This window comes from Equus przewalskii, chromosome 7 (assembly GCF_037783145.1).
Source record: "Equus przewalskii isolate Varuska chromosome 7, EquPr2, whole genome shotgun sequence".
Lineage (NCBI taxonomy): Eukaryota > Metazoa > Chordata > Mammalia > Perissodactyla > Equidae > Equus > Equus przewalskii.
In genome coordinates this window covers 55637077-55657149 of record NC_091837.1, presented here as the reverse complement: position 1 = coordinate 55657149, position 20073 = coordinate 55637077, and the positions used below count along the sequence as shown (strand labels likewise).

The following is a 20073-nucleotide window of genomic DNA, read 5'->3' as shown; positions in this document are numbered from 1 at the left end:
ATTGTAGGAAATCTGGAAACAGTAAGTTTCCCAATCTGTGCCAAGGGGCTTTGTGTGCTGTTTAGTCACATGCTCAACACTCATCCAGGCAGTTGTCAGCTCTGCCTTAGTTTTCTCTTCCTACCTTCATAGAGCCTCCAGGTTGCCACAGGTGGGAACTTAAAGGGCATCTCAGGTATTTTCAGAGCATCTGAATAGTCCTGGGCTATCACACATCTCTGTGCATTTGCAGCCTTCTAGATTCCCAGGAATATGTTGGAGTTTTCCAAAGCCACTGTGGACACCTCATTCTCCTCAAAAGCTTTTCCTTTAAAGTTATTGGTTACTCTATTTTTTGTCCCAGTTGTTATCCACTGTCCTAAGTGGCCACAGAGTTAATCAATTGCCTGTGATTTTTTTTGACAATCATGCCTTGGAAAAAAACTTTTCTGGGGAAACTTTTTGTATGGGGTGAGTTCTGAATCAAGTCAAACACAGACATCCTTGCAAGGGGAGTCTTCCCAGAGACCACCAGTGGGGTCAAATAATGAGTCATCCGAGAATGAGGCTTTGAAAGCATTTCAGCCCTGTTCTACTCCCTCTGGTTGCTCTCTGACTGCTGGCTTTCTCCACAAATGTAGAATGTTCTTCAAGGCTACCATGGACCTGATGTGAGGGATTAGGACAGGTTAAAATAATACAGAGCTCATACTTCTGACTCAGATTAGGCTGTTTTCTTGAATGAGTTCTCCCCAGATTACTGTAAGCCTTCAGTTAATTTCAAAAGTTCTGAGACAGCTAATTTTGATAGTTTTTTGGCCAGTTTTCTCATTACCTTTATGGAGGAGAGTTTTCAGCTGTTCTTAATCTGCCGTTTTCAATGATGCCCTTCCTGAGGACTATATCTTGGAGTGTTGGGTTCTTATTTTTCCTTCAGTCTTGTTTGTGGTTTCTTTTGCCACTCAACTTTTGTAAAATATGTTGTCAAACGCCTCAACAGATCTTCTTGGTTTACTCGGCAAGGTAACATTCTCCTTTAGCTCAAGATTCTACAAATAAACTCGTATTGTTTACTCTAATAATTTGCACTATTTTGTTTGCCTTTAGGTTTTCATTCATTTGAAATTTATTTTTGTTATGGTGAGAGTTAGATGTGAAGTAGAGAGACCACTTTTTTAAAAACAGAAATTCTACATTATTCCAGTTCCGTTAGTTAAAGTCAATGATTTCTCTCTCACTGAATTCAAATACCATTTCAAAAAACATTCAGATCTATTTCTTGGCTCTCGTTTTTCCCTCTGATCTTTATTACAACACAAAAAATAAATACTGCCTTAATATAGTGGTATTATAGGATGTTTTAAAATCTGATAGCAAGTTTTCAACATTATTCTTATTTTTAGTATACCTCTTGGCTGTTCTCACATACCTTCTCTTCCATTTCATGAGGTTCAAAAGAGAATACTCTTTTTCATTGTATTTTATATTAATATTGGGATAATTGATGGTATATGCTGTTAAACTTTTACATGACATATCATTCTTTTTATGCGGATCTTGATTTAAGCTTTTAAATATGAATTGGTGTTTGCTTTATATAGGTTCTCCCTTTTGTGTTGAATTTACTCCCAAATATTTTTCATTTTTTGAGATAAGTTTTTAAGTATTGTCACTATATTTTGTAACATATTATTATTCTTAGAGATAAAGTCTATTAATTTTCTTATGCTTATATCAAGCCATTTTACCAAAATCATTTATTGTAGTTTTAAATAGACTCTTTCGTTTTCCTAGGTATTTAATCAAATCATCTAAAGTTGTAGACATTTTATCTATTCATATTCAGTATTATAATAGTAACGTTTGGTTTCCTTATCCGGTTGCATTTAGCTAAACTTTCACAAAACATGATTACTAACAGTGATGATAAAAGATAATGAAACTTCATTCCTGAGTTCAGCGAGCATACATTTAGCATCTTATGATTTATTTTGATATTTTCTATTGTTTCTTTGTAGTATATTTGGGTAGTTTTTCCTTGGACTAGTTTAAAATTTATGGAAATGAGATAGTGAATTTGCCAAATGACTATTTTGTGGAGTGTTGGCCATATTCCTGTTGTTTTCTCCTTGATTTGTCAATGTGATGAATTATGATTTCAATATTTTAGTTTTTATCAATTCTTACAACATAACTAAAATAATTCTCTTTTATTATGATTACTTATTTGAGCACTGTCAGACCTCTTATATTTTATTCAGAATCTTGCAACAATTTTCATAAATGAAAACAGCCTATGGTTAGTTATTTTATATTATTTTAATCAGTATTTAAGTTATGATAGCTGCATAATTTGAAATAGAATCTGTTTCTTACTTTACAAAAGAATGGAAAGCTCCACAATTCGTTTATTTTTTGTGTATATTTTTTCTCAGCTAGATGAATTGAAAAGGGTTTGTGATCAACTAATCTGGAAGAAAAAAAATTATGAAAATGAATATCTGGAAGCACTTAATAGTTTTTATACCACAGTAAGTTGACCTTTCCTTTGCTTCCCACTAGAGCTCCATTCTCTAATCTCAAATATTAACTTGTGCAACTAAAAGTAACTTAATTACTATACATTTTTTCTTTTCAAAATACATAAACATGTATAAATTATTCTTTTATTCTTTTCTTAAAGCAAAAAACATGGGATATTGAACTTTCTAATATCGCACAAGATTTTTCAGATATTTCAATAGTATATGCTCAATTGATGGAAGAAAATAAAAAACTTGTGATCGATATTGAAAACATATCAAAAGGTATCAGTGAAAGGTAATTCTGCAAATATGATTTTTATTCTTATATAGCATATCTAATATGTTAAATATAATGAACCTCTTTATTTGGTGTTCCTGGGGTGGTATGGTGGTGTTTGTATTTATCATTAGCTTAAATTTTATTTCTATTCCAAATGTTGTTCTTTTATCACTCTGAATCCCTTAGAAAAATCAAAATAGTGAAAAAATGATCTTATAAGGAGTTTTACACTGACTCCTATCACCTTTTGACATATCCTCTTATACCCGAAGAATTAAAATGTCTAATCTTTAGAATTAAAATGTCTAATCAAGTTCATGATCTCCTTCAGTCAACCCTCATTTCTTCTCTGCAACTACAAAACTAGTTTTCTTAGCTCAGAAACCTATGAGTTTTCTTCATTCCTCTTTCTATTTCCACCCTTTTACTCAACATGTTAACGAGAAATATTCCACATACCAAATATCTTTTAAATCTATCCGCTTCGCTACTCCACCAGCACCCTGGTACAAGCTATCATTGTGTCTTGCATGAACTAACAGTGATTTCCAAACCTGGTTTACATGCTGTCACGATGCTCCCTTTTGAATCCATAATTTACATTGTGGTAGATGCGTTCTTTTTTCTTTTATAAGTATGATCAGTTCTCCTCCATACTGAATTAATTTTAGTAGGTGTAAAGGGACAAAAACTCCTCCTTAATGTATCTCACAAGGTCCCTGAATAGGTAGACATACCTGCCTTGCAGTCTCATATCACACCTGGTTCATCTTTATTATTTGGTTCAAATACAATGGCCTTATTTGAATTTCTCCTACTTGCTACTTTTTTTCCAGCCTATATGGTGTTTTTGTGCTATTTCCTTTTCCTATAATGTTTTTCTCTTCCTTCTTCCTGTTTAATTACTATTTATTCTTAAGATTACAGCTTAGGAATCAGTTCTGGGAAGCTTTCATTGACCGTCCAGTTAAATCCAATTCTTCTATTATGTGTACGTATGGCACACACTCTTCTCTTTCATATTTATTGTCAATTTTGTGTGTTTGAATATTTGATTGATGTCCATCTCCCTTAAAAACTGGGAAGATCCGTGAGGGCAGACATAGGCCATGACTATATTTTCTTCACCATTGAATCCTCATCATTGAGCATAGTGCCTGACACATACTATGCTATCCATAATTAATTATTGAAGGAGGGAAGGAGGAAAGAAGAGAAAGAAGTAATGATGATACTTGATGATTCGTATGGGAAGTTTGCTAAATTTTCTTAATGATTATTTTATCTTTGGCAATGATTGAATCTGTAAAAGTTATCTGTATGTTAAACATACTTTTTAAAAGGAAGTAAAAGGAACATTGTTTTCTAAAGGATAGCCTAAAATTATAGTTGCTAATGCTACTACATTTTATTTTATTAAGAAAGAGAACCAGAGAAGAAAAAAAATCTGAATAGTGGGTAAGATAATGAGGAGGTCCCTCTGGAGCAAAGGAAGAGAGTATGAGAGTTAGCATTTATTAGATTATCTTTCAATAATGAGCAACTGCCAAATCTTAGTGGTGTACAAGTATAAAGGTTTATTTCTCAGTAGCATTGCAACTTAGCTGTGTCTACTGTGTCTGTGCTTCATGTTATTTCTGCTTCTCGGATCCAGGGTGAAGGATTGGATCCTTCTAGGGCATGTTGTTCTGGTAGCACTGGTGTATTATTGAGATCACTCAATGACTTGTACATCTTCCACAGAAAGATGATAAATGTTGCTTATGCTCAAATTCCATTGAACAAATCAAGTCATATGACCAAGCCTGATGTCAACAGGGTGGGAAGTCTAATCCTCTTAAAAAGAGAGAGAGTGAGTGGTCGTGAACACTAATACAGTCTATCAAATGGTAGCCCTGGCTATAGGGAAGGATTTCCATAGTATGCATTGTGCTTGTCCAGATAATACCTTAAGATGTCACTTAATTACTTAATTTTTCATTCAGCTTTTTACTGGAAATTCAAAATTAAATGGGTGATTTCAACAGCAGACTGCACAGTGCTGAACTGAAAATTAGTGAAATATTAGTAAAATGAAAGAGAGATTAAGAGATGTACAGGCAAGAGTCAGGTCTACCACATATCTAAGTGATGTTCCAAAGGACCAGAATATAAAACAAAGGACAGAGGCAATATTTGAGGAGATAATCAGTAGTTCATACTTCACAAATAGTTCTTATATTCTTTTTTTTTTAACTGACAAGTCTCTCACTTTCTAAGATAGATAGATAGATGCAAAAATAATTATTCTTTTCCAAATTTTATTTGCTTTTCTCCCAAATTTTCTAAGTCACTTTATGATTCCCTGTTTGACACAGGTATTTGAAGCTTTCTTTTACTTCTTAAACATAGTACAAATAGTTGTTTTATAATATACATACAATAATTTAAATATCTGTAGTCTTTGTCATCTACTTCCGCATCTCATTCTTCTAGCTCAAGTTCTTGCAGCCTTTTGTCCTTGTGCTCTGGGCTATTTTTATTCTGTGTTGTCCATTTTCTTCTGGAAACTATTTGTGGAAAATTGTTGAGTCCTAGGATAAAGTTGAATTAATCCTTTGCAGCCTTATATTTATGAGAGGAATTCTATTTTTGACTTTGTATCCTTAGATATGCCTAAGACGTTTTTTTTTTAGATTGGCCCTGAGCTAACGTCTGTTGCCAATCTTCCTCTCTCTCGCTCTTTTTTTTTTCTGCAAGGCCCCAGTTCATAGCTGTATATCATAGTTGCAAGTCCTTGTAGTTCCTCCGTGTGTGATGCTGCCACAGCATGGCTTGATGAGCGGTGTGTAGGTCCGCACCCAGGATGCAGTTCAGCGGCCTCTGGTGCGCTAACGCAGAGCATGTGAACACGACCAGTATGTCACCAGGCTGGCCCCTCTAAGACTTTTTTTTCATTTCCCAAGTCATGATATTTGAAGTTCCATTTTATCAAAATTTCCAGTGTTTTCAGAGCAAAAATATCTCGTATGATCTTCTTCACACTCTGATGGTAATGCATATTTGTTGTAGCAAAGAAAGTACAAAAAAGTGTAAAAACAGATTTAAAACTTAAAATCATTTCCATATGTAGAGGTCACCACTTTTAATATATTACTGACTTTTTCATTGTTAATGAAAGTGTGTCCTAATTTTATTCCCAAGATGATATAATAGAATTTTTATCAATTGTTATACAAATTTCAAATATATCATTTACGTCTCTGTACAAAAGTCTATTATATGGGTGTAACATATTTTTGCCATAATTTCTATATTTAGGTTGTTTTTATTTTTACAGCTTATAGATATTTTTGTGGTAAATTTTTTTTGTTAAGAAATCTTTCTTAGTGCTTTTTAAAGTAATAATAGATTTATATAAGTAGGTTGGTTATAATATATTTAAAATTTCTAATACCTCTCTGAAACTACTTTCCATAAAAGCCATACCATTTACTGAAGCTGAGCAGTGCATAAGCTTGTTTTGTTATTCATCTGTGCTAACACTGAGTTCTATGGTTGTTTAAACGTGTATTCCAACCTGACGAATGAAAAAATATACTCTCAAAATAGTTTCAAACTCCATTTCTTTCATCACTAAGGAGGTGGAATATCTATGCATCATCTCTTGAATTCTGCTTTTAGTAAATAATTCTTTCATGCTTTCAAGGAAGAAATAAAGAAATTAGGATTCAGAGAGGTAAAGTAGCTTTCCTCAAGTCTCCCAGCTAACACAACTGGTGTTTGAAACCTTTCTATATTCAGATTCAGGACTTTTGACCTTATCTCATTCTTTTGCAATTTAATCTGACTTCAATTTAATTGACGTTTAGTGAATGTTCGAATATGCTTGACATATTAGTCTGATAATAACAATCCTGAAGAGTAGACCTAATGCTAAAATTCCGATTCTCTTAGGGCACAGGTAAGATTGTGGTGGATTCACAGCTCTGCACTTTTAGCTGTATGGCTGGAGCTTAGAGCAAGTGCTTGACCTGATGTGTGTCTGTGTGTGCGCACACACTCATAGTTGTGTTTTATGTGGCAGGTCGGCACAGGCAAACATTGAGGGTAGGAAACTAAGTGTCAGATAATGAATAATTTTAAGGAGTTTGGACTCTGCTGAAGACTATGGAAATCCACTCAAGAAGCTGGATGGTCAGATTTCTCTTTTAACGACATCAGTCCAGTGGTAATTAGATGGGTTAGGGTTTGAATAATCAGTTTGATGGTAGTATCAGATGCTAAGCAAGAAATCTATTGAGGAACAAAAGAAAGATTGGAGGGAAGATGTTGATATGATTTGGAATTGTGTATGGCGTGATTCAAGTCTAAGTGTCTTGATATCACTTTGATTTATGGGTCTGAAATTTAGGAAGGATGTTTATGGAGATAGAAGTTAGATGTTAAACGTAGAAGAACTTGAAAATGACAAGCAAGCATTTTCATGTTTGTCACTTCATTTGCTTCTTATAAATTAGAATTTTCACAAGATAGAAATCTTGTGGGATAAATTATAACACTAGCCCCAAAATCAGCATGTAACATAAAGTTTCCCCAATATCTGATAGGGCAGAATCAAGAAATATAATTAATGACTTTTATCGACTGTATCCACTAACAAAAACAGCTTCATTGGTCATGAAAACCACAAATATCTACTTCGAAATTTAAGGGAAAAAAATCTCATTTGTTAGAGAATGAAACGTAAATTCAACTAAAAAGATATAAATACCAAATGGAAGCTTCTATGAAGAAAAGACCAAATATGATTGAAATTCTTAATATTTATTTTATTATTTATTTTCTAAAATATTTTTCCAGCTTTATTGAAGTATACTTGACAAATGAAAATGTGTATATGTAACGTATACAAAGTGATAGGTTTTTATTAAGACTTTTTATTTTTTAAGAGCAGTTAGGTTCACAAAAAAATTGAGGGGAAGGTACAGAGATTTCCCACATATTCCTTGACCTTTCACATATATATCCTCTGCTATTATCAACATCCCTTACCAGAGTGATACATTTGTTACAATTGATGAACCTACGTTGACGCATGATAGTCACCCAGAGTCTATAGTTTACATTAGAGTTCACTCTTGGTGTTATACATTCTATGGGTTTAGACAAATGTATAATGACATGCATACACCATAATGCTATCATACAGAGTATTTTCACTGCCCTAAAAATCTCTGTGCTCTGTCTACTGGTTCCCCTTTCCCATGCCCCAAACTCTGTCAATCACCAATCTTTTTACTATCTCAATAGTTTTGCCTGTTCCAGAATGTCATGTAGTTGGAACCATATAGCGTGTAGGCTTTCAGATTGGCTTCTTTCGCTTAGTAATATGCATTTAAGTTTCTTCCATGTTTTTCATGGCTTGATAGCTCATTTCTTTTTAGTACTGAATAATATTTCATTGTCTGGATGTACCACAGTTTATTTTATCCATTCACCTACTGAAGTGCATCTTGGTTGCTTCCAAGTTTTGGCAATTACAAATAAAGCTGCTATAAATATACATGAGCAGGTTTTTGTGTGGAGGTAAGCTTTCAACTCCTTTGCGTAAATACCAAAGAACACATTTGCTAGATCACATGATAAGAATGTTTAGGTTTGTAGGAAACTGCCAAACTGTCTTACAAAATGACAGTACTATTTTGCATTCCTACCAGCAGAGAGTGAGAGTTCCTGTTGATCGACATCCTAGCCAGTATTGGTTGTTGTCAGTGTTGAGGATTTTGGCCATTCTAATAGGTGTGTAGTAATATCTCGTTGTTTTAACTTGCATTTCCCTGATGACATATGATTTGGAGCGTCTTCTCATATGCTTATTTACCATTGTATATCTTCTTTGGTGAGGTGTCTTTGATCTGTTTTTCAATTGGGTTGTTTGTTTTCTTACTGTTGAGTTTTCAAAGTTCTTTGAATATTTTGGATAACAGCCCTTTATCAGATGTGCCTTTCACAAATATTTTCTTCCAGTTTGTGGCTTATCTTCCCATTCTGTTGACATTGACTTTTGCAGGAGAAAAGGTTTTAATTTTAATGAAGTCCGGCTTATCCATTATTTCTTTCATGGATTGTGCCTTTGGTATTATAACTAAGAAGTCATCACCATACCCAAGGTCATCTAGATTTTCTCCTATGTTACCTTCTAGTTCTATAGTTTTGCATTTTGGTCTATGATCCATTTTGAATTCATTTTTGTGAAAGGTGTAAGGTTTGTGTCTACCTTCATTTTTTTGCATGTCGAAGTCCATTTGATTCAGCACCTTTTGTTGAAAAGACGATCTTTACTCCACTTATTGCCTTTGCCTCTTTGTCAAAGATCATTTGACTGTATTTCTGTGGGTCTTTTCTTGGGCTGTTGTATTGATCTATGTGTCTATCTTTTCACTAATACCCCATCTTGATTACTATAGCTTTATAGTAAGTCTTGAAGAAACATATTTTTTAAGTGGATAAATGGAGGACATATCACATTTTTTAATGTAATCCAATAATGAGGAAAAGTCAAGTTCTAACCAAAATTAAAAATTTTATTGTGATTATAACTAAACTCTTAATGTAATATTATTTTAAAATTTAATAAAATGGTAATCAGGTGAAACTAACCAAAATAATTTTAAAATAATGATTCACAGTGATAAACAGCTCTAAAATATATTTTAGAATGAAAATATTATTTAATTATTAAACTTTAGTATTGGCTAAAGTATAGATAGCTAGATAATTAAAACATTACTAAATACTAACAGCAATTAATTAGAAATAAAATTATAAAAGATACCTTATAATACAATTTTAAAACATGAAATCCTTAGACTAAATCTATCAAGAAGATCTATAATAACTCTACACAGAAGACTACAAAATATTTTTGAGACAAATTAAAGAAGATGCAAATCAATGAGGGGAGCATATCTTGGCCATGAATCAAAACACAGTATTGTGAAGATGTTCATGCAAATCCCAAACAAATTCTCAGCATATTTTGTGTTTGTGTGCATGTGTGTGTACGTGTAAACTGAAAAGCTGTTTCTAAAATGACATGAAAAATCAAAGAAGCAAAATATTCAAAATAATATTGAAGAAGAACTAAACTTGAGAACTCACCCTTTTTCAAAAATTATAATAAAGCTCAGTATGTAAGATGACTTGCTGTTGGTTCAAGGACAGATGAATAGACCAGTGGGACGGACTCGAGTGTCCAGAATCAGGCTCATACATCTACCCTCACTTGATTTGTGGCAAATGTCCCACTGCAGCACAGTGAAGAATGAGTGGCCTTCTAATAGCCATATGAAAACAATAAGTGCTTACCCCTACTCATCACCACATGCAAATATCAATTTTTATAGAGGATAGTTGTAAAAGTGAAAGTTAAAACAGTAAAAAGTCTAACAGAAAATATAGGAAAATATCTTACTAAATATGGGTAAGGCCAAGTTTTCTTAAACAGAAAAATAGCATCATGAGTTTTTAAAAAAATAGTGAATAAGGACTCTATTAAGTTAGTAAAAGACAAAACACAGACTGATAAAACATATAAGTAATGCCTATATCTGAGGAGATAAATCAATACAGCACTAAATCAATATTAAAATTAATAATAAAATAAATACATAATAAGTAAAAAAATAAATATAACTACATAAAATAATAATATAATAAAAATAATTACGAAACAATCCAAGAAAAGGGGGCAAAAGACTTGAATGGCCACTTCATGAAAGAGGATATCCAAATGTACAATAATAATGAAAAGGTGCTTGATTTCTCAGAGAATGTAAACTAAAACAGCAATGAAACACCACCACACATTCATCAGAATGGCTAAAATACAGATTGTTGATGCTTGAGGTTCTAGGAGGGTGGAGCAACTGGAACTCCCACAGCCTGTCAGTGGGAGTGCAATTTTGTAGAAAATGTTTTAGTACTATCTACTAATCAGTTAAATACATTCCACTCCTAGGTATATACCCAATGGTAGATCATACACATGTTCATCAAAATCACTTACAGGAAAGTTTATAGCAGCATTATTTTAATAGCCACAAACTGGAAAATACTTAAATGAATGTAAAGTAGAATGGATAAGTAAAATGTGACATATTCGTACACAGTGTGCAGTGAGAATGAACAGATTTCAGCTACATAGAACAACTTTGATGAATCTCGTAATCATAATACTGAGCAAAAGAAGACACAATAACAGTAAGTCCTGTATGATCCTGTTCAAAAGCAAACAAAACGTTATGATGGTGATAGCAGTCAGGATTGCAGCCCCTACTGGGTGGTAGTGACTGGGAGAGCACACACTAGGAGCTTCTGCTGGCAGTGTTCAATTTTTTTTTATCTGAGTGAGGATGTTACTGGTACATTTACGGCGAAAATGTAATAAGCTGTATTCTTTGATTTGCATACTCTTCTGTATAAAGGTTCTACTTCAATAAGATGTTACCGTCAAAAACAGACATTAAATTACTTAAATTGTTAATTTAGTCCAACACAAAATGTATTCAACAATTTATTAATGTTTTATTGAATTCACAGTACATGCAGATATAAGGAGGGTGCTAAAACTGGAATATATATATATATATTATGGGAAAGTCCCTGCCTTCAGTGAGATCCCAAGGAAACAAACAAATATTATAGAAGCTATATTTTCTTAACAGCCTAGTAAATATGATAAGGAAGGCAGGAAAGGCTTTAGCGAGCAGGAGATTCTGGAACTGCAGCTCATTTCAGCCATTTGTGACTATGCTTACCTGTGATTTTTCTCCTGTTCACTTCTGTGATTTCCTATAAGTATTCTGCCTTCTATGAAGATCTCAGATTTATTTTTTCTCTTAGAAATAATATAGCCTTAGTGACGTTACACATAAAATAGAAAAGATTAAATGCACGCTTCTTGCCTGGCTGCATGCCCACTACCTTATAACTACTTGTGGGTAGGACCTATGTATATTTGCCCCCATTTTTGGGTCCTCAAGGACTAATCTAGTACCTAACATACTCTTGAAGTGTATTAAATATTTGTTGAATATTGTTTTTGGTAGAAAATATTCATTTTTAGTACAGTATAAAATGTTACATTATGTGAGATACAGAAAATAATATAAAGGTCAGTGTTTTTTATCATTTAGTGGTTAATCTCAGAAATAGCTTCTTATATCTTTATTTTTACTTTATGCAAAGAGTAATTTTATAATTATGACTAATAGACTAATATAACTTTATGCTTATAAATATTATAATCTATGCTTATAATTATAGCTTTAACTTTATGATCAAGGTTTATATTTAAAGAAAAATTAGACCTAAAAAAGCAAATATATGTTTGTGTGTGTGTGTGTGTGTTTGTGTGTGTGTGTGCATGTCTGTGTGCATCTATGTCTTGAGCATCCATTATATGCTAAATACTGTTTTAAGTGCCAGGATAGCATTTAAATTTACATTCTCTCAAATATATAATAAGTGTGAAAAATTTTTTTTTTAATTCAGTTACTGATACTTTTGTAAGGCAGATGAAGTTGGGTAATGTGCTAGAGTGACATGCTCAGGGAAGTATTGGGAGCTCTGCTTTGGCAAGGACATGCAGAGACACCTCTGTCTAAGAAGGCAGCATTTGAATTGAACTGAGCCCTGACTGAAGAGGACGAATCCGCCTTGAGCTGGTCTGGGGAAGAACAGGCCAAGCAGAAGGAATAGAATATACAAAAGCGCCGTGATGGATAAAAATTCTATGTGTTGTGAAAACAGAATGGAGACCAGCATTTCTGGAAAATTGTGTGTGAGTAGGGTAATTCAGAGAGACAAACGTTGGTAAGGCAGACAGGGCTTGAATACTACAAGTTCACAAGTGGGCTGTGATAAAGGCATAGGGATTAAAGCATTTGATCTATTTAAAGGATCTTACATTTTAGAAAGATCTGTTGGGCAGCTTAGTGAAGGATGAATTTTGGTGCATATAAGAAGGATGGGTTGGGTTGGCCCCGTGGTCTAGTGGTTAAGTTGGCACACTCTGCTTCACCAGCCTGGGTTCAGTTCCCAGGGGCAAACCTACGCCACCTGTGGGCAGCCATGCTGTAGCAGCGAACTACATACAAAATAGAGGAAGATTGGCACAGATGTTAGCTCAGGGCAAATCTTCCTCAGAAAAAAAACAAAAGAAAAAGAAGGATGACTTTTTTGGTAATTGAAAAAAATTATAATAATGATATAGGTCAAGGTTTTTTGCATTAGAAATGGTAATAAATAGCTAATTTTCAGATATATTTGGGAGGGAGCGCCAATGGGACCTTTTGATAGCTATCGTATAAGATGTGAGGAAAAGATGAATAGTCAGGCTACTTGCTGAGATAACAAGGGCTTGTTGAAGGTATGAGGGGGATTTTGGAGAAGAAGATGTAAGTGTGTCTTTTTGGGCCATATTAAATTTCAGAATCTTACTAGTTCTTCAAATGGAAATGAGAAGTAAAAATTAGATACATAGGTCCATAGCACAGAGATGAGGAGGACACTGGATGCAAATTTGGAGTCATAAAATTAAACACTGGGCCAGGATGAGTGTCTAAAATGAGAATGTAGACAGATAAGGAATGAGAATTTACTTTTCCTGCAATGTTGATAATAGAGAATGTGAAAGGTCTTTTGCTACAAAACACTTGTAAATGGAGCATAAAAGGACATACATTCTTTAAATGCAGTGCCATGCTCGTGGGAAAGTAAAAGAAGTCCCCAGGGGCCAATGCAAAGAAAGTAAGTGACCAACTACAAGCTAAACTTTAGCTGATATTTGGCTTCTCTGAAAGTAAGGATGGAGGAGTGGCCTTTCTGATCTTGGTAAACAGGGGAATTAAGTTTTAGTGTCTTCCAGCATAGGCCTGGGGCCCTGGATCTGTGCAAAAGTGAGGGAGCTGATAAAGTAAGGGCATTCAAATCCGTAAAGCAGAACAAATATACCTACAAGCAAAAGCAGAGAGAAGAAAGTGTGTCTGTCTAACTTGGGACCTGGGTGAGGAAAAAACAAGTGAGAACACTCCCAATCTGGCTCCTTTTCACACTGGTTTAATGTTTTCATTTGCGCCATCTGTGTGATCTTGGAAGACCCTAACCAAGAAATAATTATTAAAAAAAAATTGATGCTACTTTGATAAATATTCTTTAGAGAAATAAATTGACTGAGGCCACATGGGATTCTCTCAGATAAAGTAAGGCTTTTAAAAAGGAGCTCCCAAAATTACAAAACAATAAGGAAAAATCCAACATGAATAAGAATTATCAGTAATAACCAGCGGTATGTTTAACCCCCCAATAATTTCAAATAATAGAATTATTAGATTAAAGCTGTGGAAGTAGGTTTAAAATGGTTAAAGGGAAGAAAACAGACTAATAGAATACTGTCGAAACAGTTCAGGCAGATTTGAAAAAGAACTCACCAAAACTTGTAAAAATTAAAACTGGATTCGTTTCAATTAAAGATTTTATTAATTAAATAGAAAATACAGCTGGGAAAAAAAAAAATCAATGCGCTTGAAAACATAAAGAGAAATCCAGAATGCAGCAAGGAGAGAAAAAGAGACCAAAAAATATGGAAGAAATATTAAGAGCTATGGAGAATAGAGTGAGAAATAACAGAGTGAATGAGAAGGCAATATTCAAAAAGATAATGGCAGATAACAGTTCGTAATTCTTTAAAGTATGAATCCTTAGATTCAGCAATCACAATAAATCCCAAACAATATAAACTCAGAAAGAAAACTTTAATGTGTTAATACTGTAGCTTACTCATATTGGAAGGAGAAACTGAAGACATGACATGTTTTTGTCAAATCAATGTATTTTACAATAACAATATCTGCAAACTGCTTTCCTATATCTTTAAATTCAAGGGGAAAATGGTGCTCCAGGTCAAGGCCAGCACCTCTGTCTGTGCTCTTGATCTTAACCCCTTTGCCCTTTTCAGAACATAGTTTTATTCTTATCTCTTCCAGTTTTGACATCTTCATTCATTACTTTTTTCCTTAAGCTTATATTCATCATTAACCCTCTTCCAACCTAAAATGAAAGGCTTGCCTTCATCCTGTTTGTATCTTTGGCAATCACACGGTATTTCCCTTCCGTTGTTATTAAAATTTTCACATAATCAGCAATATTTGCGAGATTATTAGCAATGTTTTCTTAACTTTTAATCACTTTTTGGCACACAGCAGTCTGGCTTCTGAAACTCCCACGCTACCAAAATTTATCTTACTTAAGTAAAAACAAACAAACAAACAAACACTCCTTTCCTACACCAGCTGGATATTTTTTAGTCTTATTGCATGCCTTTTTTTCCCCATGTGACCCAAGCATTTGTGTCTGTACCTTCTCTGATGCTATCCCTTTTTGAGCTTCAGAATGCCACTTTGTTAGTTTTCCCTTCAACTCTCTGAAGCTATTCTTTCTAAGGTGCTAGAGTGGCCCATTTATCTCTGCTTGTCCCCTGCTGGATTAGCTCAGGGTTCTAACTACAGCCCATTTACACCCTTGATCTACTCCCTATCCAGGGAATTTTATCTACTCTCATTAATGTGTATCATATTGTTACTTTACTTTTTAATTTCTAACCATATCCTTTATTTCTCCTGATAGTATCATTTTGAATATCCACTCTCTTGCTCAACATCACTTTTTGACACCATTACCCACCGAGTTACTCATTTCAGGCATCATCCTATATCCCTCTCTACCCACTTACAGCCAGCATCTTTCCAGTTTCTATTGTCTGTCTTTTAAAGGTCTCTCCAACAGGTTCTTTCATTTCTGTCTGTTTCAGTTACCAATGAAATAAACCAGGTCATGCTTGTCTCTTAATTGGTATATTAAAACAGGTCTACCTCACTTCAAGTTCTGAGCTCTCAGATCCAGCATATACAGCATCACTGGCGCAATTATCTACAAAGATGAGTTTTTATTTACTTTCAGGAGCTTAAAAAAGTTTCAGAGATTCCCTACCAACTATAGGATAAAGCTCTCAGACTGATAGATTAGACATGGTAATTTGTCACCTACACAACTTCAGATGCATTTCTTACTACTCCCTTCCACGATCTTTATGTTCTAGCCTATTAAAATGCTTGAATATCCAAACTCGTATTGTTTTAAGCTTTAGTCTTTGTCTCTGGTATTCCTCTGATTGAAATTTCTTTCCTCTTCCCCATCCTTCACATCCTCCTTCCCCTCCTCCTCCTCTTCTTCTTCTGGCTTTTTTTTTTTTTAAATGTGACTAGTTGATCATTCATACAATAGCTCAGACAAAAGCTCTTCCCAGATGCTTCCCGTGTCAATAACTTATTTACCACTAGCCACGAACCAAGGTGGTATTAAGTGCTGTTTCTGCTTCTTCCATTATTGTGTTTATGATCACACAGGAATATGTTTTCATATCTTTCTCCTTCCTGAGAGTATAAAATGGGAACTTTCGTTTCAATTCATCTTTGTATCCCAGTTACCTAGCACAGCACTTGACATGCAATCAATGCTCAACAAGTATCCGCTTAAGTACCCCTCCCTCCTTCCATACACTTCTCTCCTAGCACTCGTCACTCTATGGACGGTTATTGTTGCTTTGCTTATTTGCTGTTTCCTCTCAGCTGAGCTCCTTGCCTGCAGGCATTGTGTGTGTCTGTGTCTGTGTCTGTGCGGGCCTGCGTTTTTCTCAACAGGTGTTAAATAAATGACACAATGAACTAATGAAAGCTGAATATAAAACTTGGATATCCATATTTCCTTCTTTGTTTCAGTGTCTCTGTGCTCCTATTCTCTCTCTGTTTTGATATCACAACTATTTGAGGTTTCTCTCTGCCCCAAAGCAATAATATGGTTATTTACCTTTTATATTTGTCTTTTTTTCTTTCATTGTCTACAATATTATTAAACCAGATAGTACTGTAATGGAGATATATGCTGTTACATTCCTTTTAATTAACGAAATACTATTTCTTAAATCCATTCCATGAGTTATTCAATGTGTGTAAGCACAATGTATATATTATCCTCGATTTATTTAGATTTAATCTTTGTAACACCTTGATGTCAGGTACTAGTAAGCAAATTTTACAGATAAGGAAATTATGTATGAAACCATCCCCTCAGTTGCATAAGGAACAGTCAGATTTGAACATAGGTCTAACTCCAAAATGTATGTTCTTTCCAGCTAGCGACTCTGCCTAACCAACTCCATTGGCAAATCTTGGCTCCTAATTCTAACACGTTACAGAAGAATGTGACATGACATTTACTAACTACTTCAAAAAACTGGCAAAAGCTTATTGCTTCATTCAATTCTCCATCTCTATATTTGGCCATAGCCAAATTGCTTTTCTCAAAAGAACTCTATTCTTTTTAACTCTCTCCTTTCTTTTTTCTTTTTTATTCTACCACTTACCTGAATCACTTTCCCCTTAAGTCCAAAGGGGATTTCCCCTTAAGTCCAAAATTAATAATAAAAAAAATTTTTTTTAAAAGCAAATCACTGAGTCATACATCTAGCGAATACCCCAAGGAAACTTCCACAAATTTGGACTGTTCTATACACTAGGTTGCCACTAGAATACCATCTCACCATTTGATTCTATTTACAACTGTTATACTATTTGAATAAGTTACATAATTAATTCAGTATGTGATCTATTGTTCATATATAGTTTATTTTAAAAACGACAACATTATAAGATAGATGTCATTTTTGTTAAAGACTTTGCTCAGTACTCTGTGCATACAAATATTTGCAAGACCCTTTAGTAATGATGATGATATATGATTGTTTATCTTGTAGTAACAGTGCATAATTTGAAAATTTTGTCTTCCAAATAAGCCAGCATCCAATAGAAATGGGCTCTTTACATTTGGGATATTTGACTTGAGCAAGCAATTTCACTTGATTGTTTATTCAAATGATAGACAGGCTTCAGGAACCTAAGTCAAGAAAAATGAACTTGTTTAAGATGATTGAAATTGATTAATTTGGATTTAGTCTGCTTGAAGTTAACTGTGTGGTATGAATTTCTATATAGCCATTTTCTTACATTCAAGCTCTATAAAATATTCTGAACATCTACTTCTAATGCTCTACTGTACTTCAAGCAAGACAATGCTGCTGTAACTGCAGTGATCCAGAGATGGGGTTGATAATCACGGGAAATGAGCAAAAAGACTATTGAATACCATAGAGACAGAGTGCTATATTTTATGAAATGTGTTTATCAAGAGTTAACAGATGATGATTTATTTGTAAAAATAGCAATTATAATATTATTTGAAGTTGTTAAGTAGCCTGGAATACTTAGAATGAATCCACAGGGCACTGTGTTTTTCATACTTATTTAGCTACATTTTACCATGCTATTAATTTGAGTTAATTCATAGGAGTATAGAATGTGATTTTTTCAGCATTTAACAGCAAACTTTTGAATGGCTAGTCTTAAACTATTTTGCTTTTGTTTTTTTAATTTTTCAGATATTAAAAGAGAAAAGATATATGCACCATTCAAAATTAACTACTTACCAATATGTTAACCTACTTTAGACTTTTTAAAAAGAATTAAAATATTACAAATAAGGGCCAGCCCTGTAGCTGAGTGGTTAAGTTTGCACAATCTGCTTCAGTGGCCTGGGGTTCGCTGGTTTGGATCCTGGGTGTGGACCTACACACCGCTCATCAGGCCAGGCTGTGGCAGCATCCCACATAGAAGAACTAAGATGACTTGCAATTAGGATATACAACTATTTACTAGGGCTTTGGGGAGGGAAAAAGAAAAGAGGAAGATTGGCAACAGATGTTAGCTCAGGGCCAATCTTCCTCACCAAAAAAAAGAAATCATTAAAAAAAAGTTACAAATAAATCATCCATCCCATTTCTATTCTCTCCCTCTGCAGAGGCAATCAAAACCTGAATTTTATCTGTATTCAGTACATGCAAGATCTTGGCTTCTCAGTTCTTAGACCTCCATATTCCCAACCATCTTTCATCTCACACCACCTACCCTCTCTTATAGCTTTACGCTACATCTTGTCATTTTCAATAATGGAATCACCTCCTGATCTCAATTTTAAGAATGTATTCTCTGACAACCAACACCTCTCTTTCCAGCTTACTTGCTCTACTAGTACCCTCACTCCAACAATTATTTGACACTTCTTTTTCCTCTTTTTCTCCTCAACTCCCCCCAGTACATAGCTGTATATTTTAGTTGTGGGTCCTTCTAGTTGTGGCATGTGGGATGCCGCCTCAACATAGCCTGACACCGGTGCCATGTCCATGCTCAGGATCCAAACTAGTGAAACCCTGGGCCAACGAAGCAGAGTGCGCGAACTTAACCACTCCGCCACAGGGCCGACCCCCTATTTGACACTTGAAGATGACCAATCTATCATCCCTATCACATTTGTTTATCCCACTTTCTTGTCTTTTCTTCCTTTCTTACTAAAACTTTTTTTATTTTATCCAAATAGGCATTCATTTAAATAACCTGCAAAACCTTCTTTATATGACTTGAAAAGCCCTATCGTTGGACTAAACCAGGATCCTAACAGTTGAATGTGGCTAAAGTAAAACACGACTGTGCTGATTAATCTCACCATGTGTTGATCCTGGTTTGGTAGGCCCTAAAGTTATAGAATGTGAGGTCTCTTTATTAAGAAAGAATACAAGATTATGAATACAGAATGTCCACAGACATTCCAATGTCACTTGAGAGAGGATACATTATGTTAGAAAAAGAAAATGGTCTTAATAAATTGTGGTTAAAATATCTTATTTTTGTAAACATTGTAAATATGTATGATCATGTGAAAACACTGTTAAGGACACTCAAAGGAGCTTACAAGGGGTTGAGGTCCATTAGAGACTCTCATATTTAAGCTTCATTTGTATTGCAATAAATTTGCTACTGAGTAGAACTTAAATTCTGTGATTATGAATCTCATGTGACATTGAGCACTGCTGAGAAATTTTTAGACAATTCAGTTTTTCTGAGGACTGTTTCATATCTTCTCACTCTTTTTAATCCTCATAGCCACATCACTCTCATCTTAAGCTAATAATCTTCCCATATAGTTCATAGAGAACATAGATGCAATCAAATGAGAATTAACTCTTTTATTTAGCAGATGATTTGCATCTGTCTTCATATATGCTGTCTTCCTCTCTGCTACAATATACTAACAGAAGCTGCTCCTCTGGAAGAGTGTCCATTACCCATGCACTTGCCA

At 34.3% G+C, this 20073-nt stretch overlaps 1 protein-coding gene and 1 long non-coding RNA gene across 7 annotated transcripts in view; one reads left to right on the top strand and one right to left on the bottom strand.

Moving 5' to 3' along the window:
• The window catches only part of CCDC178 (coiled-coil domain containing 178), a 394579-nt gene that overhangs the window by 117932 nt on the left and 256574 nt on the right, over positions 1-20073 (top strand). For all 6 annotated transcript variants that reach the window (XM_008518186.2, XM_070627548.1, XM_070627547.1 and 3 more), the window contains 2 exons: positions 2415-2510; positions 2663-2799. In XM_008518186.2, coding sequence (XP_008516408.2) covers positions 2415-2510; positions 2663-2799 — 233 coding nt within the window. The remainder of the gene's footprint in view (positions 1-2414; positions 2511-2662; positions 2800-20073) is intronic.
• On the bottom strand, positions 17492-19485 carry LOC139084923 (uncharacterized). Its single transcript, XR_011542862.1, has 2 exons — positions 19441-19485; positions 17492-17778 (listed from the first exon to the last, which is right to left on the bottom strand). It is a non-coding gene; the product is annotated as an uncharacterized lncRNA (long non-coding RNA).